General features: G+C 38.4%; 1 protein-coding gene across 3 annotated transcripts in view; it reads right to left on the reverse strand.

Moving 5' to 3' along the window:
* Positions 1-23,682, reverse strand: part of LOC150084856 (muscle-specific protein 300 kDa-like) — a 1,257,473-nt gene that overhangs the window by 747,726 nt on the left and 486,065 nt on the right. For all 3 annotated transcript variants that reach the window (XM_090376651.1, XM_090376652.1, XM_090376650.1), the window contains one exon: positions 15,168-15,293. In XM_090376651.1, the coding sequence (XP_090232777.1) occupies positions 15,168-15,293 (126 nt within the window). The remainder of the gene's footprint in view (positions 1-15,167; positions 15,294-23,682) is intronic.

Genomic DNA, 23,682 nt, shown 5'->3' on the forward strand with positions numbered 1-23,682 from the left:
CTGCACAGATGTGTGTTTACAGACCAATCTGCATGCTGTGCATTCTACTATGATTATCAAAAAACCAAAATATCAATTAATTAATGTGTAATTGTTATTTTGATTTTTTAATTTACTATTGTTGTTCTATACCAACAGGTATACAACCTATGGTAAAGTAAGCAACATAGATTGCAATTAACTAGAGTGTTTCTGGGGATTTATTTCCTCTTTCTCTTAGGGTTTACTATAATAAGGCACTACAGGAGAATAATGAATTTACTTATGGATGCAAAGGGATAACCTTATATAGAGAGAGAGAGAGAGAGAGAGTCAGAAACCAAACCAAGCATTTATGCAGAAACCGGTTAAAGCTGAACGCTAAGTAAAAAAGGTTAAGCATAAACTTTAAGTAATTAATATAGCAGGAATAAATTTCTATAGGCCGAGGATAACCTTGTCCTAAATTTTTGGCAGCAAGAGACCTTTGATATACTTCAATCTGCATAGAAGCAAATAATGTTCTCAGCGTACAGAAATTGATTTGTAAGCCCACATAGCTTCTACTGTATTTATATTTAGATTTAAATATGCTCATTTATATTTATATCTAAATACACTAATTTTTTTGGAGATTGATGCAACTGCTAAAATCACATAAATATCTTTGTTGTAATCAAACTAACTGAAGCTGGCACAAAATTTGAAGGCATAGTGAACTAGCATATCTGATGGGCAATTCTAAGACCAATATACAATTGTTATGAAATATTCATTTCAGAAGAGAATGGAGATAAAGTATTTGAGAAGGGCATTTTTTTCATCACTTTTGGGCTACTGTTCAGAATACCTTCACTCCTTCACCTGGGAGAGTGACAATCCACCAGAAGCTGATCTTCACAATTATAATAATCTTAAAAATGCCTTGTGCAGTCCAAAATGTTTTATAAAAGGTGAGACTAGATTAATAAATATAGGGTTGGGAAAAAAATGTTACTGCTATAATGGGAAGAATTTTGTGTTTGTATATAGTATGCCATACCATTAATAAATGCCTTCTACCAGTTCTATTCCATTTTCAGTGCACACAAGAATTCTGTTTAATGTCGATTCCATCTTCGACATCATCCATCATCAGTCACAGGGTCCAGTCACATTATTATGACCACCTATCTAGTATCCAGAATATGCATCTTTCGCAGCATGCATTACAGCCAGCCACCGTTGGAAGGTTGCTACGGGTATCTGTGACCATGCAGACTGCAGTGCACCCCGAAGTTTCTGTAGGTTCCTTGGTGGAGGATCCATCCATCTGATGTGTCGATTGAGGTGGTCTCATAGGTTTTCAATTGGGTTAAGATCCGAGGGAATTCGGTGGCCAATGGAGTGGCTTGAAGTCTTTGTCGTGCTCCTCAAACCACTCACGGACAGTTCTGGTGACACTGCATGGTGCATTGTCTTGCTAATAGATACCATCGTGCCCAGGGAACACGGTCAACATGTATGGGGGTACCTGATTGGCGATGATCAATAGGTAACCATTTCCGTTCAGGGTGTCCTCCAGAGGTATCTCTGGACCCAAGCCATGCCATGAAAACATTCCCCAGACTATAACGTCGCCCCACCAGCCTGCCTTCTGCCAACAATCGTGTCTGGGTGTCTGTTCTTGGAGGTTTCACGCCTAATACGCCACCATCCATCCACTCAGTGGAGCAGAAACTGTGACTCATCGGAGAAGGCCACCTGTTGCCACTCGGTCTAGTGCCAGTATTGCTGTGCAAACTGACGGTGTAGTTTGCGATGACTGGCCCTCAGCATGGGTGCTGTCACCAAGCGTCTACTACAGGGTTCGCTGCATTGTCATGCCCAATTCGCTGCATTGGGCCACCAGAAAGGTCTGGAGACCTTTCTGGTGGCCCAATGGTTCATTTGGATGGCCAGTTGAGCAACAGTAGTGTGCTGATCGGTCCTGATCAACTGTTTCAGCCAACGTTCACCTCTGGGATCAATGGTGCATGGGGCTCCACAATTGGCATGTCGGGTCGTCAAAACTGTCCCATTTGTCCAGTCTTGATACACATTCACAACTGTACTATGTAAGCATTTCACAAAGTCCGCTGTTTCGGAAATGTTGGCACCGCTGGTCTGATAACCGATGATCATGCCTTTTTCCAGGTTTGACAGGTACCACGTGCTTCGCCCATAACAGAGACTGTTACTGTATTCACAGATGCCAAACATCAAGCCTTATATGCTTGCAGTGTGTGAACTTGACACGTGTGCTGTATGATTCGCCAGGTGTGTGTGTGATGTCTGCATTGTGGTGGGGGGGTCATAATATTGTGACTGGACTCTGTATTTTGTGGTATACTGAAGATAAATTGGCATATTCATTCCTCAAGATTATCAAGGATTTTTAGGTATCATGACATGAACATTTTTCTTAACCATTCCCCACAACTAAAAATAAGGTCAGATCTTGCAGGCCACGATAAGAGGCCACCTCTGCCAATATGCCAGCAACTGAAATTAGCATTGAAAACTTCCAAACATCTGTGTAGTAGTGTGGTTGTGTGTGTGTCATCCTGTTGAAAGTAACCACTGAATTGGATGTTTAGTGGCAAATTGGCAGTGACATAATTCTGCAACAATGGCAAATATGATGCAATTATATTCAAAAAATTGGTTAATTACACTCAATTGTGAAACACCACATCAAACATTTACCTTAAGAAAATCTCATACATGTTCTTTAGTTCATGAAGATTTTCCATTTTTTCAGTTTTGTTTATTAACTTTCCTGTTCAGATGAAATGTAGCTTTGTCTGAAAAATACAACAGAACTAGCATATCTACAGAAGGATCTAAGTAAAACTTGCCAAAACAATGTTTGCACTTGTATGTTGGGAATTTTATCCACAGTGAAACTGCCTGTACCAACTGAATTGATATGATTTTATTCCCCAATCCAAATGGAGAATTCTGCATACTGCTAGTTAGGAAATACCACTTTATATTTATAATCTAAGCTCTGATTCTGGCAGATTATTAAGAACTGCTCAGCTAAGGTAAAGAAAGCCAACATGAGAACCACGGGAAACTTCGCTCAATGTACTGGGCAAACTCATTTCCCCAGTTTCTTCCTGCATTTTCGGGAAACAGATGGCGTGTGTTATTGGTAGTGGCAGTAGAAGTCAATAACAATGTACTGATTAGTTTTTTTTCTCATTATTAAAAGTTATTGGAGTTCATGAGTGGACTGAAATTTATTTATGGGTACACCCTCCAGACTGCCTCAGTCTCAGAGTATTTATCCCCCCCCCCTTCCTGTTGTTTTTTTCCCAATAGGAAATGAACTTATACTGCCACTACTGATAACATGCACCATCTGTTGAAGTCATTTTCTTATTTTAAAACAGCGGGAAGTGGGGGATAAACACCTTAAGACTGAGGCAGTCTGGAGGAAATTTACCTATAAGTAAATTTCAGCCATGAAGGCATTACACTATGAACTACAATAATCTGCTTTTAATAATGAGAAAAAAACTAATTAATACATCGTTATCAACTTCTACTGTCACTATTGATAGCATACACCATCTGTTTACCAAGAATGCAGGAAGAAACTGAGGTAGCAGAAAACAATTTTGCCCAGTAAGTTTTCCCATGTTGGCTTTCTTTACCTTCACTGAACTGTTTCCTGAATGCATACAACATATCTTCCATTCTGACACTTCTACAAAGTCTGCTATTTTCCCACATAATCATTTCTAACAGATCCCATCTACATAAATTTTTCATAAATGCAATTTAATGATTAGTCAATTTGGAGGTTCTTTATTATATTAATCTCTACAACAGATTCCTCACAAGTGCTGGCAATTAAAAGACTCCACAATACAGTCTTCTCCTTTCTTCCATCCTTATTCATGTAACCATCATTTACTGTATAATGTATCACTTGAAATAAATGAACAACAATGGCTAACTGAAAAAATTCCATCCATTACAGTACATTTAAGTGGTAATGTTTATTTTTCCCAAATATAAATTATAAAATTCTTCCCATTATAATGGTAACATTTTTTATTCTCAACTTCGTATAATACTTGTTTGAAACTTGCACATCAATTATTTTGTTTCTTATTTCTCTTCAACAGAGTGGGATTTACAGTGGTCACTTCATCACTGATCATATAAGTAGCAGCAATTTTTACTGGATTCTTTTAACCCAGTGGCAGTGGCATGGAGTCTAACAGGCAATACTGAAAAATATCTAATGCACATTAATCACCAGTGCTTGTTTGCTTGTTTGTTTGGTTTTTATTGGCGCATTAGCAACTAAGGCTATAATGCGCCAAACTCGGGTGATATGTAAAAAATTTAAATTTTCACTGACCTAATTACTTAGGTCACCATGTCAGTATATAAAATAACAAAGGTATAAAATGTAGAAAAAATAAATCAATAAAGAAATAACAATAACATGTAAATATTAAATACAAGTAAAAACCTTTATTGATTTAAATAACTAAAAATAGCAGACACATTGTCATTGTCAGATGAAATGTGACTGAGTGTATATGGCTCAGCCAGATGATTAAAAGTGGTAAAACAGATATTGCTAAAATCTGGACAAGCAATTAAAATTTGTCTAATAGTTAAAATTGTGCCACAGGACTCACACATAGGAGGGTCATCAGCCCTCAGCAAAAACGAATGTGTCAAATGACTATGTCCTATGCGGGTCCGGGCAAGAACAACTTCCTCCTTACGATTCCTGCGCAGACTAGACTGCCACGGTTCAATTACAGGCTTTATATGATATAGTTTATTCCCAGTCTGTCTATTCCACAAATCCTGCCATTGGGAGTGTATCTTTTGCTGTATTGTTTGTCTGTAGTCTGTATAGGGGACTGACTGGCAGCCATTATTATTAGGGATTGCTGATTTGGCTGCGGTGTCAGCCAAATCATTTCCCCTAATCCCAATGTGGCTGGGAATCCAGCAGAAGCAGATATCATATTCACGTTCTTGAAGGAAGTGAATCTTCTGCTGAATGCTAGACAGAACCGGATGAGGATTATACCTCATGGATATTAAAGCCTGTAACACACTGAGAGAGTCAGAATATAAAATGAACCGTTGGTATTGGCATTCACTAATGTGATCCAAGGCTAACTCTATAGCATGCAGCTCTGCAGTAAATATGCTGCATTCAGAGGGAATCTGCTCCGATGTAGTGGTGTCTGTAAAGGCAGCAGCAGATCCCACGTATGATTCCGACTTCAAACCGTCTGTGTAAACTGGCGCGAAGTCAGAATGTTCAGCTCGGTGTGCTGAATAAAGCTGCAGGTAGACCGACGATGGAGTGTCCGACTTTCCCCAATTTCTAAGGGACAAGTCACATGCCGGGACATGAGCATGCCAGGGTGGAAGGGGTTGCTTCGGTGTTTGGGCAATCTTGTCTACCTTGATATTAAGTTCTATGAGGAGCTCTTGGAGACGAATACCAAAAGGACGATTGGCAGTCTTACGTGTATTGTACAAATTTTCCCATCGTGGCTCAAAAACGGATAGCCACGTAGGATGGTCTGGCAGGGATTTCAGTTTTAAAGCGTACTTTAGAGACAACTGCTTACGTCGAAATGATAATGGTGGTTCGTTTGCTTCGACGTATAAACTCTGGACAGGAGATGTGCGATATGCTCCAGTAGCGATACGGAGGGCCTGATGATGGACAGGGTCCAGCCATCGAAAGACACTGTCTCTGGCCGAATTGTATACCAGGGACCCGTAATCTAATCTGGATCGTACAAGTGCACGGTAGATGCGCAGTAGGGTGCATCGATCCGCACCCCAAGATGTAGAGGAAAGAGAGTGCAGAATATTCAGCCCTCTTGTGCACTTTGTGCGGAGTTGACGGATGTGATCCAGAAAGGTCAACTTTTTATCAAATACGAGTCCCAAGAATTTTGTGTCCGCTGCTACTGGAATAGCATTTTGTCCGAGCCTTAATTCAGGTTCAGGATGAAGATTACGCTTACGACAAAAGTGTACGCAAACGGTCTTCTCCGGCGAGAACCTGAAGCCATTAGCAAGTGCCCAGGAATTAAGGTGATCAATGGCTTTTTGCAGTTGTCTTTCAATAACCCTCATGTTGCATGACTGGCAAAATATGCTAAAGTCATCAACATAGAGGGCACTGTTTACGGTTCTGTGATGGAATTTACTTTGATGGCAAAAAGCATGACACTTAAAACTGACCCTTGCGGTACTCCCTCCTCTTGGGTGAAGGAGCGAGAGAGTGAGGATCCCACACGAACTTGGAAAGATCGATTGGCTAAAAAGTTTTTAATAAAAATGGGCAGTTGCCCCCTAAGACCAAGGCTATGCAGATCTTTTAAGATGCCAAATCTCCAAGTTGTGTCATACGCTTTCTCCATGTCAAAGAACACTGACACCAAGTGTTCGTGTTTAAGGAAAACATCCCGGATGGATATTTCCAATCTAATAAGATGGTCCAAAGTGGACCGGTTCCTTCGGAAGCCGCACTGGATGTTGGAGAGAAGGTCATTTGATTCTAAATACCAGATTAAACGAGAATTAACCATTCTCTCCAGGATTTTGCACAGACAGCTAGTCAGAGCAATAGGACGATAATTTCTAGTGACTTTTGGATCCTTTCCTGGCTTAGCAAAGGCAAGAACAGTTGCCTTGCGCCAGGAATCCGGAAATTGCCCTTCAATAAAGATTCTGTTATACAGAAGGAGCAGATATTCCATAGATTTTGGTGAAAGATACTTAATCATTTCATAATGGATGGTGCAAAGCAAGTACTGGTCCAACAGCACTTGCTTTGGAAAGAGCGAGGGCTCTTTTCAATTCCTGAATAGCGAATGACCCGTTGTAGGGATAGAGGCTCTTGGACTTAAAATTAAGTGCCTGTGTTTCGAGTTTATGTTTCAGGACCAGGAACTCTGGGGAAAACGAAGATGTTGCAGAGATGTTGGAAAATGTTTCCCCAAGAGAGTTGGCTATTGCAGTTGGATCTGCAATAGTGCATCCATTATAATCTAGGATTGAAGAAGAGTGGGATGTATATTTTCCCTTCATTTTCCGGATTTTTATCCCAGACTACCTTAGAGTTGGTAGACTGGTTAATGGATGATGTAAAATGGATCCATGATTCCTTTTGACTCTGACAGCAGATATAGTGTGCTTTGGCTCGTGCACGTTTAAAGGCTATAAGGTTGGTCGTGGTAGGATATCGGCAGAAGTATCCCCCACACTTTGTTTTGAGCCTTTTTTGCTGCTGTGCATTGTGAATTCCACCAAGGTTTGGGAAATGGTGGAAACCGGGCAGAGGTTTTTGGAACAGCATTCGCAGCTGCTTGGACGATAGTTTCTGTGATGTACATTACTGCATCATTGATAGGCTCCTGACTGACGGTGCTGAGATCAAAATTTGCCTGATGTTGGAAGGCAGACCAGTCAGCCTGATCAATCTTCCACCGTGGTAACCTGAAAGGAAGACACGGTCTCCCACCGTGTAACGAGGTTATCACAGGGAAGTGATCACTTCTGTATGGATTCTCCTCCACTTCCCAAGTGAGTGAAGGGAGTAGAGAAGGGGAGCAGATAGAGAGATCAATGGCAGAAAAGGTACGGGTAGGCATGTGGAAGAAGGTGTTTGTTCCAGTATTTAGAAAGGAAAGGTCATTGTCATTGAGCATACGCTCTATGGCCCATCCCCTTCCATTGATGTTAGCACTACCCCACAGGGTGTTATGTCCATTAAAATCCCCGAGAAGTAAGAAAGGGGGAGGCAACTGCGTTACAAGATCATCAAGGTCTTCCTGGGAGATGTCAGTCCCAGGTGGCAAATAAATAGAGCACACAGTTAATAGAAATCCCACTGAAAGGCGAATTGCAACAGCCTCTATGCTGGTTGTAACTAGCAAAGGCTGAACTGGGGTCTGGTTGCCCACAAGGATAGCCACTCCTCCATGAGCAAGACCATCCGCAATTCTATCTTTACGAAACATTGTGATGTTATGCAAGGTGGGATCATCATTTGCCTTTAGATAAGTCTCCTGCAAGCAAAAGCAAACTGGCTCGTGCTTTTGCAGGAGGGCCTTGATGTCATCAGTATTTCGCCGGAATCCACGACAATTCCATTGTAGGAATTTAGCCATTATTTTGACTTGGTGGGTCCATCAGGCGGCTTCCGAGGTGCTGAGGGCTTTATTTTGTCACTCTTGGATTTATCTTTTTTGGGGAAGAAGGGACGCTGTCCGGTGTCCATTTCTTCCTCCACAAAGAGTTCCAAGACTGATTCATCCGGTACCTCCTTGTTCTCAACATCCATTGTTTCTGGTATCACGGATGACTCTCCTGAAGTTTTTGGCTTTTCTTTACCACTTGGTTTTGGTAGTGGTGGAGCACTAGGAGGTACGGATATAGGAGTGGCAACTGATTGTGTTTTTTTGGTGGGCTTTTGTGAACTCAATAAATAGCGAGCAATCGGGGTAAATGACTCTCTTGGTGGTATAGTCATCTCAGTTTGTGTCCCGATAGTGCACTTTGCAGAAACCTTCTGGGCATATGAAGGATTCCCGCTATTTATTGGTTGGATACGTTTTCTGGCCTCTGGGTAGAAGATATTTAGTTCTGTTTTCAGTTTTTGTATTTCTTTTTCATCCTTACACCGCTGGCATGCTCTAGAGTAGGCGGGGTGCTCTCCTTGGCAATTGACACAGATCGGTTTTGGAGCTGAACATTCCTTGCTCTCGTGGTCTTTAACACCACATCGAGCACAGGCAGGGTTACCACGACAAGATGTTTGTGAGTGGCCATATTTTTGGCATCTAAAACACCGCAGTGGGTTTGGGATATAAATCCTCACTGGGCAGTTTAGATAGCCTGCCTTTATGGAACTTGGAGGCCGTGGGATGTTAAATGTGAGGATAAGAACTCAGGTAGGGACGAGATTCCCATCCTTTCTCATTGATATTCTTTTGACAGCCGTCACTCCTTGTTCTTTCAATTCAGAGCAGATCTCTTCTTCAGAAACATGAAGAAGGTCCCACTCTGAAATGACACCACGTGAAGAGTTCAAAGTTTTGTGGGGGGTTACGATGATAGGTATTCCCCCTATTGATGTGGCGTTCAGGATTTTTTCCGCCTGTTTAATATTTGTAGCTTCGACCAAAAGGTCGCCAGAACGCAGTCTTTTTACAGATTTTGGTGAACCTGCCAACCCTTCTAATCCTTTCTGGATGAAGAAGGGTGACATCTTTCCAATGGACTGCTCTCCGGTAGAATGGAGAATGAGGAAAAGTGGCACTGATGGTGGTGGTATTTCCTCAGTTCTGGCTCTTTTTGCAGAGGTGTTATCTGTGTCATGATCTCGATTAGGTAGGGGCCTTGTTGGGGCCCCCAGAAGAAATGGGATTTAAATTACTCATAGGAGTAAAGAGAAAGTGTCTGATGTCTAAGTACCTCACCCACCACAGAGCCCTACGAGGGGGCGCCCACTTGTGAACTAGCAGGTACTGCGTACACGAATGGGACGCCGAGTTCGCTTAGAACACCATACCCACGTTACCAATAAGTCTTTATCCCATCCCAGGACCAGAGGGAGGGAGACCTATTGGAACGCAGTTGACCCTAGCAGTAAAAACCACCTGCCGATTGATCCCATTCGGGCCGGTCCGGGACCACCCGTCTTGTCGAAGCAGGGGCCAAAGTGGTGTATTAAGGCTGGGCCCCTCAACCACCAGGATCCCCCTTTCCGCATTCCACGGGTCGCAGCGCACGGCTGCACACACCGGATTCCACAGATGTAACCCTGGAACCAAGGTATGGGCGTTAGATCCCAGTGATGCTAATCTGGAAACCCAGCAGCATCACAGGGAGGTCCCCTCACCACGTACAGGTGCCTACGTTGAGGGGTATCACCAGTGCAAGATCACTGGCTCTTCCTCTGTCTACCTTGCTAAATATACACACAAATTTACTTCAATAATTTTGGAAGTGATATACACCGATGAGCCAAAACATTATGACCAGTGAATCGTTATGCAAATCGAAGCAACTGCAGGTGAACTACGGCGCATGAACGGGTCGGGACATGGAAGAAAAAACACCTGATACTGAGCTCTGTTAATCAGTGTTACTCTTGTTCTTCAGATGGGAAAGGCACTGGACTTAAGCAAGTTTGCCAAAGGACAAATTGGAATGGCCAGATGACTGGGTCAAGGTATTCTTGTATTTGTTGCGGCCTCCAGGGTTTCCCCTATTTTACCGCTGTAGCATCTGTAGGTTATTTATAGCCGGAAAGTGTGTGTGTGTGTGTGTGTGTGTGTGTGTGTGTGTGTGTGTGTGTGTGTGTGTGTGTGTGTGTGTGTATAAGTGTGTGGAGTGATGGTTGTTGTTTGCCGGCCCTGGAGTCTTAGCAGTCGGGAGGCAGGGAGTAAGCTACCTGCGTCCCGCCTCCCGTCCCTAGTAACGTGGAGACGCTCCAGGAACTACTAATAATTTAATACACTTAGTGGGTTCCACCAGGTGGAACCCAAATAGAAAAGAGAATTGGAAAGGAGAAGTTGGAGAAAAGAAACAAGAGGAGAAAAACAGTAATAGAGAGAAAAAGCAAGTAGAAGGAGAGACCTAGTGGAAAAAATCAGCCCCTACAAGGCGGAGCAATCCCAGACGGACCAAGGAAAAATCCTTAACAGGAAAAAGAGACAAGAGAGAGCCCTACTAGCCAGGAAGGAAAGCCCACCAACCCGGCCAGTAAGGAAAGCCCACCAACCCGGCCAGTAAGGAAAGGTACATTAGGGAAAAGACGTATACAGTAACATGTACAGCAATATTATAATTACTAAAAAAAATAAAAAATAATAAAATAAAATAACAAGATAAAAATTATTACGCAACTTAAAAGCAATTAGCAATTAAGACAAAAATAATAATTCAGAATCCACAGTCAAACCATGGATAAATGCAACAACTAAATATATCCAGTTAATAATTCCATAAACAATATAATTATGGTAAAAATTATAAAGGTCCTCAGCAAAATACTCAAAGCTAGAGATTAAAAAGAAATCGGATGATTCAAATGTCAACCAAAGGAAAACTGGTAAACAACACTTAGTAAATATTACTATGTAGATAGATACATTAAATAAATAGTATTAATCATAGAACAGCCAGACAATTGCAAGCTAAAATAAATATCAATAAGAAATATATGGCTAGAGACACTGCAAGGCAAGAAAACTATTTCAGACCTCACAGCACAACAGCAAGGTAAATAACTTAATTATTAAGAAAATTATCACTCACACCTGGAGTGAAAAATATGGATAATATATTACAAGATTTGAAAACAATGCAAAGTCCAATATGCCCAAAGGTACTCCAGAAGACACCAATAAAGTAGCAACAACAACCAGCAGCGCTACAACAAAGGCATAGTCCGTTAACTGAAGTGCGCTAGCAAATAAAACTCAAGTTCGGTACCAGCACATCTATTACCCAGGAATAGTCCGATAGTAATTATCACGATAGGGAATGCATTGGGTTAAAACAGGATTAACACCAACGACAGTAAAATATCCAAGTTAATTACAAAATGTTACAGGTTTAAACAATATACTATACAATCAACCAAATTCTCTGGAACCAAGAAGACAAGGAAAATCTGATGTATTTACATTAGAATACATAAACAATTCATGCCTTAGATCAACATAATATACACAATGTAGGACTAAATGTTCAACCGTCTCCTCAAAACCACAAGGGCAAAGAGGGGAGGGGACAAGTCCAAATTTAAATAGGCTAGAATTAATACTTCCATGTCCAGATAAAAGAAAGGTAAGATGCAGTCCAAATTGAAGCCAGTTCAGAGATTTAGTTTTGAGAAAAACTTTTGGAAAAAATAGATATGTGGTTCTGCCCATGGAAGAGTTATCCCAGGAACGCTGCCAACATTCCATAAAAAGATTTTGTAACCTAGATTGATCCTCCTTGACAGGAATAGTTAAATCCAAAGCAAAGTGACCAACAGAGGCAGGAGATAATTTTTTTCTGATGGAATGAGAGGTATTGTGAAATAATTTCGAAATGGACAGGAAGCCTTCCATTAATAACCAGCAGGGCATCAGTTGAAATTGTTCTGCATGCCCGTGGCCAAAAAGAAGTTTCTGAAAAAATAAATTTTGTACTTGGAATTCCCAAGCACCAGCTCCATAACAAAATATAGGCAGAAAAATTCTAAGGGTAGAAGATTTAACACTCCATAACGATCGAGAGATATGAATTAACCATTTAGAAACAGACCTGATTTTCTGTAGAATATATTTAATGTGTGAGAAAAAAGTGAAACGACTGTCCAACATAATTCCAAGATATTTATATTGACGGACCATATTACTACATTGATTATTAATTTTGTTAGTAGGAGGATGGTTAAAATTCAGAAAGCCCTTAAGGAGAACCTGTTTGGTTTTTGGCACAGAGATTGTAAGTTTGTGGACTGAACACCACTGAGACAGATCCTCCAAAATGGCATTTGCCTTGTTTTCTAGTTCTAATCTAGAGTCACCAGGGATCAGCAGGACCAGGTCATCAGCATAGGCTATATTAGTGATATCGCCATGAGGGGGGATTAAGACATCCATCAAGGACCACATTCCAGCACACAGGGCCAAGAACGGATCCCTGAGGACAGCCCCTAGAAACTGGCCAAGTCACCGAGCAAAAGCCCAATGAGACCACAAGATTTTCTGCTATCGAAATAGCTAGAAATAAGGGAATAAATAGGAGAGGATAGCTCAACCTCCCGGAACCTCGCAAGGACACTCTGCCACCATAAGGTGTCAAAGGCCCCCTTGAAGTCCACAAAGAGACCAAGAACATATTTTGAAGTAGATTCACTAACTGTTCTAAGAAGAAGATTTATTGCGTCAGTAGTAGACCTGCCCTGCTCAAAGCCAAACTGGGACGGAGAAACAAGATTTTTACGACTGGGTCAGAGCATATCCGGAACAGCATGGCTGGTGGGATGCTCATGGTGAGTACCTACCAAAAGTGGTCCGAGGAGGGGAAACCCACGAACCGCTGGAGAGGTGTTGGATGACCACGGTTCATCGATGCTCGAGGTGAGCAAAGGCTCTCCCGGATGGTACGTAGCAACAGAAAGGCAACTGTGGCACAACTAGCTGGTAATTGGAATGCTGGTGATGGGAGTAATGTGTCACAACACACAGTACACGAACCCTGCTGAAAATGGGGCTGCGTAGCCGCAGACGTTCTGAATGCCCATGCTAACCAGGGTTCACCGGCGACAGCGCCTACAATGGGCAGGTGAGCATCAAAACTGGACCTTGAGTGACTGGAAGAAGTTCGTCTGGTCCAATGAATCACGTTTCCTATTGCACCATTTGGATGGCTGGGTATGTATGTGTCGTTTAACTGTGGAAGTGATGGCACCTGGATGCACAGCGGGATGAAAACAAGCTGGTGGCAGTGGTGTCATGCTTTGAGCGATGTTCTGCTGGGATATCCTGGGTCCAGTCATCCATGTGCCAAGCACTCTGACATCTACCACCTACATAAACATCATTGCTGACCAGGTACACCCTTTCATGGTAACGGTCTTCCCCTCTGGCGGTGTCGTCTTTCAGCAGGATATTGCAGCATGCCACACCACCCAGATTGTTCGAGAGTGGTTCGCGGAACAGGAGAAAGACTTCCAGGTATTGCCCTGGCCTCCAAATTCCCCAGATATCAATCCCATCGAGCATCTGTGGTTTGTTTTGGAACAGCAACTCCGATTTGCGGAGTTGCAACCACGGACCCTACAGGAGTTAAAGGATGTTGTTATTATTTGTTTTTTAGGAGCATTAGCAACTAAGGTCATATTGCTCCGGGGATATGCGGTGGTCATTCCCTGTCCTTTCCGCATCCTCCGTATTTGGTGGGCACGGGCTCGAACCCCGGTCTAATCAAGAAGCGTGTGCTATGCACTGCTGCTCCTGCCCACCTGGCTACGGAGGCGCCGCAGTTAAAGGAGCTGCTGGTTACGTGTTGGTACCAAATACCACAAGACACGTTTAGAAATCTTGTAGCGTCCATGCCTTGCTGGGTACGAGCTGTTTTGGCTGCACATGGTGGACCAACATCATATTAGGTAGGTGGTCATAAAGTTTTGACTCATCGATGTATGTTGTTCATGCAGAGTTATTAAGTGAAATGTGATAAGGCACTTCCTAACATTTTTCTAGTTTTACTTTTCACTTTGTGCTGCTATTTTTCCATTTCAGCATAACATAAACAAATATATTTTGCACTGGATGGTTAACATTACTGATACAGAAATTAGAAACTCTTTATTTTATGTTTTATTATTATATAAAATTGTTAATTGTCTCTACTATTATTTACATAAAATGATTTATCTCACTTTTTATTATTTATTTATCTATTTTTTATTTAATTTACAAAATATAGTAATATGTATGCATGTATTAGTTTAGTTTGAATTTTTGCATGCTTAATGGTTTTATTAACTTGAAAATGGAAGTAACTTATAGTTTAATGTTTATATTTTATATTTATAGTTTTTTTTTAATTTTCTAATAGAATGAACAAAAGCTTTATTCTGTTGAAAATAACAAGTGTAAAAAAACATTTTTAAATTAAATTTTTCATAAAAATAAATAATACATTTAATAAATATTGTAATTCATTGGAAAAGGTCAACTTGTGGTATATTGCAAGCAAAATTTAAAAACCAAAACCTTTTTTAACAATAAAAAAGAAATTGGTGGGCTTATTAAGCCCCATGCTGCCATGTTTGTTATGATTACGGTGCCATTACTGGATTAACTACTTCAGTGGTATCACAACCATGTTATGTTCTACCCTGAAGTGTTTGGTGTTCTAGTAATAACTAAAAGAGATTGGCCAAAACCTTTTATTATTTTTCAGGTATTTTGAAAAGAATTATTTGAGAGGGCTTTCAGGAAGAATTATGTTTATGCTTTTATGTACCATGTATTCAGATGACGAATATAATTAACAGTAATTTCAAGAAAAAAACAAGCCATGCTTTGTAGTTGATGGCAAATGACACCTAAAAAAAAGGAAAATTTAAAAAAAAAAAAAAAACACACCTCATCTTCTAAGTCCTGTAATTTCTTTCTCAAGGCAGATTCTTCGGCATCAGGATTCACAGTTCGTTCTTTCTCTTCAACTGCATGTACTACATTCAGTTTTTCTGCTATCTGAGATTTGATTTCCTATGATAAATAATATCAAATTAAAAGTTAGGTAAAGATTTGGTTATTTTCATTTATCAGCAGTAGCAGCACATATCTTAACAGTAAGAATACTGCCATATCTTAATAGCAAGAATGCCATTAGAAGTTTTGAATACTGGATCTTTAGATGGGTGAGTGTCACAAGTGGCCATTCTTTTCTATAAAGATGAAAGTATAATCACATTCTCCAAAGTCTCCAAAGCTATTATAGAAAAAGGAACAACAAATATACCATTTAGTGTATATTAATAAAGCAAATCAATGTTGTTACAATTAGTTTTATATTTGGCAAGGTATGATTCTGCTACCTGAATACCAAAGTACAGAATAATCAGAATAAAATAAAATCATAAAAAGAAAAAGCAACACTCACCCTCAGCATTGCAAATGTATGACTCCCCATTCAAATAGACACATCCACCAATGTATGAGCACCACTGCCATAATGAAATAAAGACAGGGAACTCGCAGAACCACCTATTAAATAAAGACAGGGAACTCGCAGAACCACCTATTAAATAAAGACAGGGAACTCACAGAACCACCTATTAAATAAAGACAGGGAACTCTCAGAACCACCTATTAAATAAAGACAGGGAACTCACAGAACTATTTTAGGATATCAGCATTTGTGAACTACAAGAAAAATTGTATTTCATCACTGATTACTATCCAGACAAATGTCAACAGATGTTTCGATATGATTTGAACAGAGAAAGAAAATAACAAACCAACTAAACTCAAAATCATAACATATTCCATGATTACTTCTGTTTATTACCTGGTGGGTGTGAGGGTACGTCTCCTGGTGTTGAAATTGTGATTTGCACTGCTAACATGGAACTTCTTTGTCTTTTCTTATTTTTATGATTTTATTTTGATTATTGAGACATCATTGTACTTGAGTAGCAGGATTGCATCTTGCCAAATATAACCCTAATTACTGTATTAAGTATTTTCAAGGGTATATTTAGTGTTCCTTTTTCTACTTGGAGACAACCATGTTTGGCTTTACAATAAATTTACTTTTGATAATAGACATAACACAGCCTTTTGAAATTTTTTTGTTTCTCCCCATAAATTTGCATTTCTTCTCTTCCACTTTTTCTTTCTCAGCTTGAATACTTATGACACCCTTTGTTTTCTTTGTCACTGTGTTTTAAGTTATTCTGCCATTTGATTTGCTTTAATTACTTGATTATAAGTGATTTATTTATTGATGTTAATTCTGTTTATTATGATTTAAGTTTCCAATGCTAATTTGCATATTTGTGTTTGGTTTAGACCTGTCAATTGGATAGGTAAATGCTCAAATCTGCATTTTCTTTGTTATATTTGCTTGATTAACCTACAGAAGGATATATAATGCATGCCTTGGCATACATTTTCTCTCCTGAGGAGGAGTGTTGCTTTGTCTTCTAATTTTTATAATTTTATTTTATTTTGACTATTAGAGTATCTTAATATTCGGGTAATAGAATCACATGTTGCCAAGTGCAGCATTAATTTAGCATTAGCATTAGTAGAGACATATGATGCAAGAAAGCAAGCTTATGTAGCATCAGCCAAAAAAAAAAAAAAACCCACTCCCATTTCACCCCTCCGTTCGTTCCAAATACCTGTCCAACTCAGCCTTAAATTTATTTAGGCTATCTATCAACTTCCACAACAAAGGATTGAAGTCTGTTCCACCAACCAACTACCCGCTGGCTATAAGCAAATTTCCACACATCTATTCTTCATTTGTCTTTCCTCAATTTGAATTTATGCCCTCTCAGGTGATTATTCTGAGCAAGAGGAAGAATCCCATCAGCATTGAGTGTGCTCAAACCATTCAAGGATTTATACACCTCAATCAGATCACCTCACGGGTGCCTAGTCTCCAGACACTGTAATTTGCAAAATTTAAGTCTTTCTTCGTAAGAGCAAATTTGCACATTAGTTTCATGGTATATTTAGTGTTCCATTTTCTACAATAGCCTTGGCCATCTTTTTATCTTTCTAAATCAATCATATTTCCATAATGTATGATTTTTCTTTTATTAAAATAAAACTTTTAATTCAATTAATGATTGGTTCCATTAACTATCAATATTTGAGATTATGCTGCTTTAAGAATACCTCTTTTTAATTTTCAATCAATTTCTGGATATAATTTCCCAGTTAAACTTTCCGTATTGATAGAATGCTTCCTAATGTTCTTTATCTCTTTTTGAAAAGTGTGAAGTTAATCCTGAGTCATATCACCATGCTACATGTTTCATTTTTAGACATATTTCTTCTTTTATGAATCTGGGTTTTTTTTTCCAAATAACACTGATGAAGGAGAAAAGAACTTCTCAGAAAAATTTCAGAAATTTAATTCGGAAGCATCAGGCAAATTTTAATACTGTATTCCTAATTTTAAGCCATCCAAGTTTACGGAATGTTTCTAGAAGGTGCACCACAAATAATACAGATCAGGCCATATGTTATATAACAAATTATTTCTTAGTTTACTGAGAAATAATTTATACAGTTTTAATCTTTAAATCAATTACATGCTTATATCACTTTATTAATATTATATTTATACGATGTTATTTAGAAGGGGGGACAAAATAGGAAATTTTATGAAGTATGTACACAACATCACCAAAACTGCATTCTGGCACATTCCATTCTGAGCTATGTGCTTTTGATAATTTAACTTCTCAGTAAATCTTCCCTGTATATATTTTTTATTTATTTTTATTTTTCAGACTTAAGTTAATGGAGAACATTTCCAATGTCATTTGTAATGTATTGTAACAACTTTAAATAGTTAGTTATTAGTTAATAATATATGTATGTCTTATTTAAAAGGGCCATCTGATTTAATAATCAGGACTGATCTCATTTGTGTAATATCTTCTGGACTGATCTTATTTGTGTCACCCTGTACGTATTACTCTTACTAAGTATACAAGGTCTATGTCCAAAAAAAGTGAACATTTTTAGGATTTCTTTTTCTTTTTCAATTTTTATTTTTATTTTTATTTATTTTATTTTTTGTAAAACTAATTCGGTTTAGCATAAAACTTGGCCTCTGAGCATATTTGATGATGAATTGCTTCACCAAATATGATTATACAGTCAGTCTTCGTATAACACATGTTTACACTACACGAATTCAATCATACATGATTTATAAATAGGAGAATGATATTGTGTATAACACAAACCAAATTCACTTATGCATGATTTGCCTTTGTGTTTACAAGAAATGGCAGTTGAATGCAGAATCACGCCAATTGAATGCAACACGATAGGAATGAAAAGAAGATTCCGAAAATGTATTTATGTTTTTTATTTCAGTGAAGGGGAAACACATTTCACCATAATAACGTAAAAACCCACACAATTCCCGCTATCGGTATTATTGCAAATGCAATTAGATCGAGTTTCTACCCGTTTATAACAGATTCCACTAGCAGGAATACAACTGGAAATTGTTTTTATTGTTTTATGGTAGTAACCCCCAGAAATGTGCTTTAGTAAAATGTGAGCTAGTGAGGTGTTAATAGTGTGCCTCAGCCTTTACGGTGTCGTTTATTCAGTTGCTACACGTGCACAGCTTTGTTTATGTGTATCAAGTGTGCCTCCTCATTTTGTAATTGTGCATTATTCTCAAAAATGAGTAACATACTTAAAAGGTGTGAAAAGAACGCATCCTGGTGAAGACACTACAGATTCAGAGAGAAAAAGAAAAGCAATATCGATAGACAGAGGTGGACTGGTTCAAAAATTCTTACCCCTGAAAATTTGTAACAGCCTCATACTAGCATTTATGGCCAAAATCACACTGGCCTCCGGCCCACCGGGGTTTCCCCGGTAAGGCTTATGGCCAGTCCGCCTCTGTCGATAGAGAAAAAATATGAAATTGTGAAACACTTTGAGCGAAATGGAAGACCATTTGATACTGCAACTAACCCTATTTTTCCCCATAGAGCCTGTTATTTATATTGCACGATTTTGCATTGCACGAGGGTTTCTAGGAACACAACTATCATGCTATTCAAGGACTGACTGTATTTACATTAAAACTAAATGATATTTAACTTAACACTTCTGAAAACCCACATGGCAGCTTGTTTCTCCACTATGTGCTGAATGTACGAAGTTGCATATTCTACATTTGGCTGTACTCACAGTATCAAACAGCAAAGAAAGAGTAAGCATGATTATCCAGCCCTGGGATATTCAAAGGTGTATGCAAGGTGGGTCACATGAAGCCTCATGCAAAAACACAAAACTCTATAAAGACTTTTTCAATTTTTCTTGAATACTATGGAAGATATTGGGAAGGCTTTCGTGTCTCAAATTTTTATAGGTGATAAATAATTAATTCACTATTTACAACTGACAAGACCATGATCATTGGGCTTTGAGACTGTGACGGGATAATTTTAGTGGATATGATACCAACAGGCCACAGTATCAAGTGGGACGCCCACACAGAAATGTTGTAGAAATGTAGCAAGTATATTGTCCCCAAAATCTTGCAAAACTCATGTTCCTAGATGACAATGCATGCCCTCACACAGGGGGGTGTATTCGTGGGGGAATTGTCTTCCTTAATCATGTGTATAAGTGTTCCTAGGTCCATCTTAAAAAAACACTGAAAACATGGTTGTAATCCACCCCCCCCCTATAATAATACCTGGATGCGATGCAGCCCTCACATTAGTTTGAGGACCCAGGAACCAGACTGTGATACTCCATCCACTTCATAGCTCTTGTCCATTTATCTACTCCGATTACTAGATTACGCAATCCATCATGTGAGGTTTGAGGATGATGACAGTATTATTTGAGACAAAGATATAGCTGTGTGTTCAAGACAGAGGATGGTACGAGCAAGGCATACATGTGGAAAAATGTTACACTATTTTTAAGTTATACATTTTTTTTTTAATAGATTTTGACTGAAAAAAAAAACAATGTGGTGTATTAATTTCTATATGCCCTCACAGAATTACTTGCTAGAAAGGTTTGGAGGTTATAGCCATTGTACTGGTTAGACCTTAATCCCTGTAATTAGTCCCTTAATCACTGTAATCCCTGTGGCTTTAGTATCAGTATTAAAATGGTAGTATAATGTAAGGAAGCAAAGATCATGTAACATATGTCAAAAAGAAAATTTTTTTTCCTAGTTTCATATTTTATCTTATTTAAAGTATTTATCTAATCTTGCCTTCTCTAAATCCACAGGATATTTCCACAAAAATATTACAGTTTTGATTCTATATATAGGGTGGCCCGTAAGTAAGGAAACATGTTTGACTATAAATAACAATACTGTTTTAAGTGTATACTTTAATTAATGCTAGCATAATAGAAAGGGCATACATAAACTTAAAAATACTTTTTTTACATCATGAACATGTAATTTTATTAATTTTTTTTCAACATGCCCGCCATTGTGGTCTTTACAAAATTGTAGTCTTTTGGGTACAGAGCAACACACAGCAAGGCACAATTCCTTAGAAATATTCTCAAATTCTCTTTGACTGCTGCAGCAGGCACCTATGTTTATTACTAAATACTTTATCCTTTAAGAATCCCCATAAAATGTAATCACAGACTGCCGGGAGTGTGTCATAGCCTTTCAACGAAATCACACTGACCAATCCATCAATCCAGAAACTTTTTAGCTAAGAATTCACAGATATTTTTGCATAATCAGCTGATGCTCCACCTTGCATAAAAAGCAATGCTGAAAATCAATTTTGGACTGCATTAATAGAATGATTTTATGTTTTAGTAGTCTCAGGTAGCTTTCTCCTGTCATGGTTCCCTCAACAGAAAAAGGTCCAAAAAAAGAAAATCTCCCATCCAAATTCCAGCTCAGAATGTCAAGCCAGGAGCATTAAATCCTTGTTAAAGAAGAAATGGGAGTTGTTAAGTGATTATTAAACACAGTTATGGTAATTAACAGTTTCATTTAGTTTAAATGTGGCTTTATCAGTACCACAAAACATTGTCAACATTATCTGGGTTTGTAAAATTCATGGTTAGATAGAAGATTGGAATCAGACAAATGGCAGATTCTATCTGGGTTGTATAATTCAAACTTTGTAGGAACAGGGAATAATAAATCTTGTATTGAAGTTCCAAACTCTGCTTTCTTTGAAATTTTTTTGGACTTCTTATGATATTCTTTCTCACAAGTTTCAAATTGACAAATGCCTTTGAGACACATAGTCTACCTGGTTTTGGAAGATTGTGCACTGTTCCGATGGCATCAAACTTTTTTCATAATTTGCTATATGGTTTATGTCCAAAAACGTTTTGAACTGGTGTGAAACTTCTGCCTTCTTCTTACAGTTCCATGTTCAATATGAACATTGGAGACCAACATTTTCCAGCAAACTCTATCTCTTGCTTTGTGAAATAGTTCTTGTGTCGAAAGAGCCCCTGTCCATTCTTTGATGTTATCAAGCCACTTTTTTCTTTGTCTTCCTTTTGTTCCTTTGTCCTTAATCTTCTGTATTCTTTTCATATTTAGCATGACACTTTACAATTTCAATCCTCTCTCTCATCATTAAGCTCATGGCACATTTCCTATGTTCAAAAAACAGATTATAAACTATTGTTCAAATACTTGGATTAGTATGGATTAGTGAAATTTGCATAATTTTTATACATGTAGGTATAAAATGATCATCTACCCAGATAGATGCCAATGATGCTGGATAGTTTACTGACATATGGGTTAGTGTATATGTCAGTAAATTCCTTTGCAGTCCAGGCAATAATATCCTTTAGTCTAAATCAGTGCACATCATCAGGTATCTTTCATATTGTGGAGTTATACTTCAAAACTGGGTTATCACTATTGCAACACCACCCACCCACGGAAGAGAGGCCAAATAGCCTTAAAACAGTTCCATCTGGGTGGTAGTGGTATTCACTGAGAATAAGTAACAGTAGTCTTCTCCATTGGTGAAGCGTTACTTATTCGAGGTAGTGCAATACCATGGCAACTCACTGTGAAGGTATTCACAATATGAGATATAATTAAAATGCCAATTCATCTATCTGGGTAGATGATCATTTTATACCTACACATATAAAAATTATGCAAATTGCACTAACCCATATATCAGTAAACTCCTTCGCAGTCTAAGCAAAAATATCTTTTATTTGTCAAATAATTCATATTCATACATATATCAGAAGTTACTGAAAATATTTTCTTAGTTATGGACCACTCTGTATTTAATGAACTACATTTTATTTTGGTGCTTTTGGTGGATATAATGCCAAGAGAGCAAACCATCAACTTTGAAGAGTACATGGAAACAGAAACTCAGTAAGCATTTCCAGCAAGTTTTTCATTCCAAAAATCTTGCAGAATTCTTGTTTCTACATGACAATGCAGTCCTCATGTAAGTATGAGAAAATTTAAAACATCAATGCTTACTATCTATGAACTCAACAGTCTTGTGAGAATGTGCTATCTTTGGCAGAAACTTTATAAAGCAGTATGGAGAAAATTGGTGTTTACAACAGTAACAGAATGTATTTTTGGTGAAACAATTTACCAAACTGCTAGCATTATTCAAGTTCACTTAAATTTAAAGTAAAATTTGAATCTACAAAAGCTCTAAAAAAGGTGTGCAATAAACAGCCAGTTAACAGGCTTAAAATGGTTGGGTGCATGAACTACAATAAGAAGAGTACTACTGTTTGAGGTAGCACTGCTAATCTCTGTCATTTTATGGGTGAAGCTCAACTTACCTATTAAATTTCAACAAATAGAGATCAGTATTATAATAACAATATATACCCATCTGCAAATATTTTAAACTACCTTGATAGACTATGCAGAATACATCACAGATAAATTGTATTTATTTCCCCAAACCAAGGTTATGAAGTTATCTTAATTTAATTAATTATTGAATTATACATTCAATATACAATCTCCAGACAAAACTAAATAAATAAACTTTTACACTTTTATAAGTAATTAGTTAAAAGGAAAATAACAAAGCTTAGTTATATTCCCTCTAACTGATTCATCTAAATTTAGGTGTACTCCTTGAATTCAGTGATATTTGACCGAGGAGTCTGGATCATGACATTTTAAAGATAGATCCTCCTACATTTGGGAGGAGATCCACAATAAAAGAAATTAAAGATAAGCTTACTTGTTGCACTAATGGGCTGGCTGTGGTTAGCATGTGTGGTCACAAGTAAGTTGTGGGTTCAAGCTCACACCCTACCACAAAAATTGTACAGCCCATTGTGAACTATGCACTGAAAATCTGGCTGCTCCTAATACTTAATTCAGTGTGTTCGCAGTCAAAATGAATATGTTAGGTGTTCTGGCCTTGGCCAT

The sequence above is a fragment of the Mastigoproctus giganteus genome, chromosome 6, assembly GCF_048544385.1.
Source record: "Mastigoproctus giganteus isolate SK-2022 chromosome 6, ASM4854438v1, whole genome shotgun sequence".
Classification (NCBI taxonomy): domain Eukaryota; kingdom Metazoa; phylum Arthropoda; class Arachnida; order Uropygi; family Thelyphonidae; genus Mastigoproctus; species Mastigoproctus giganteus.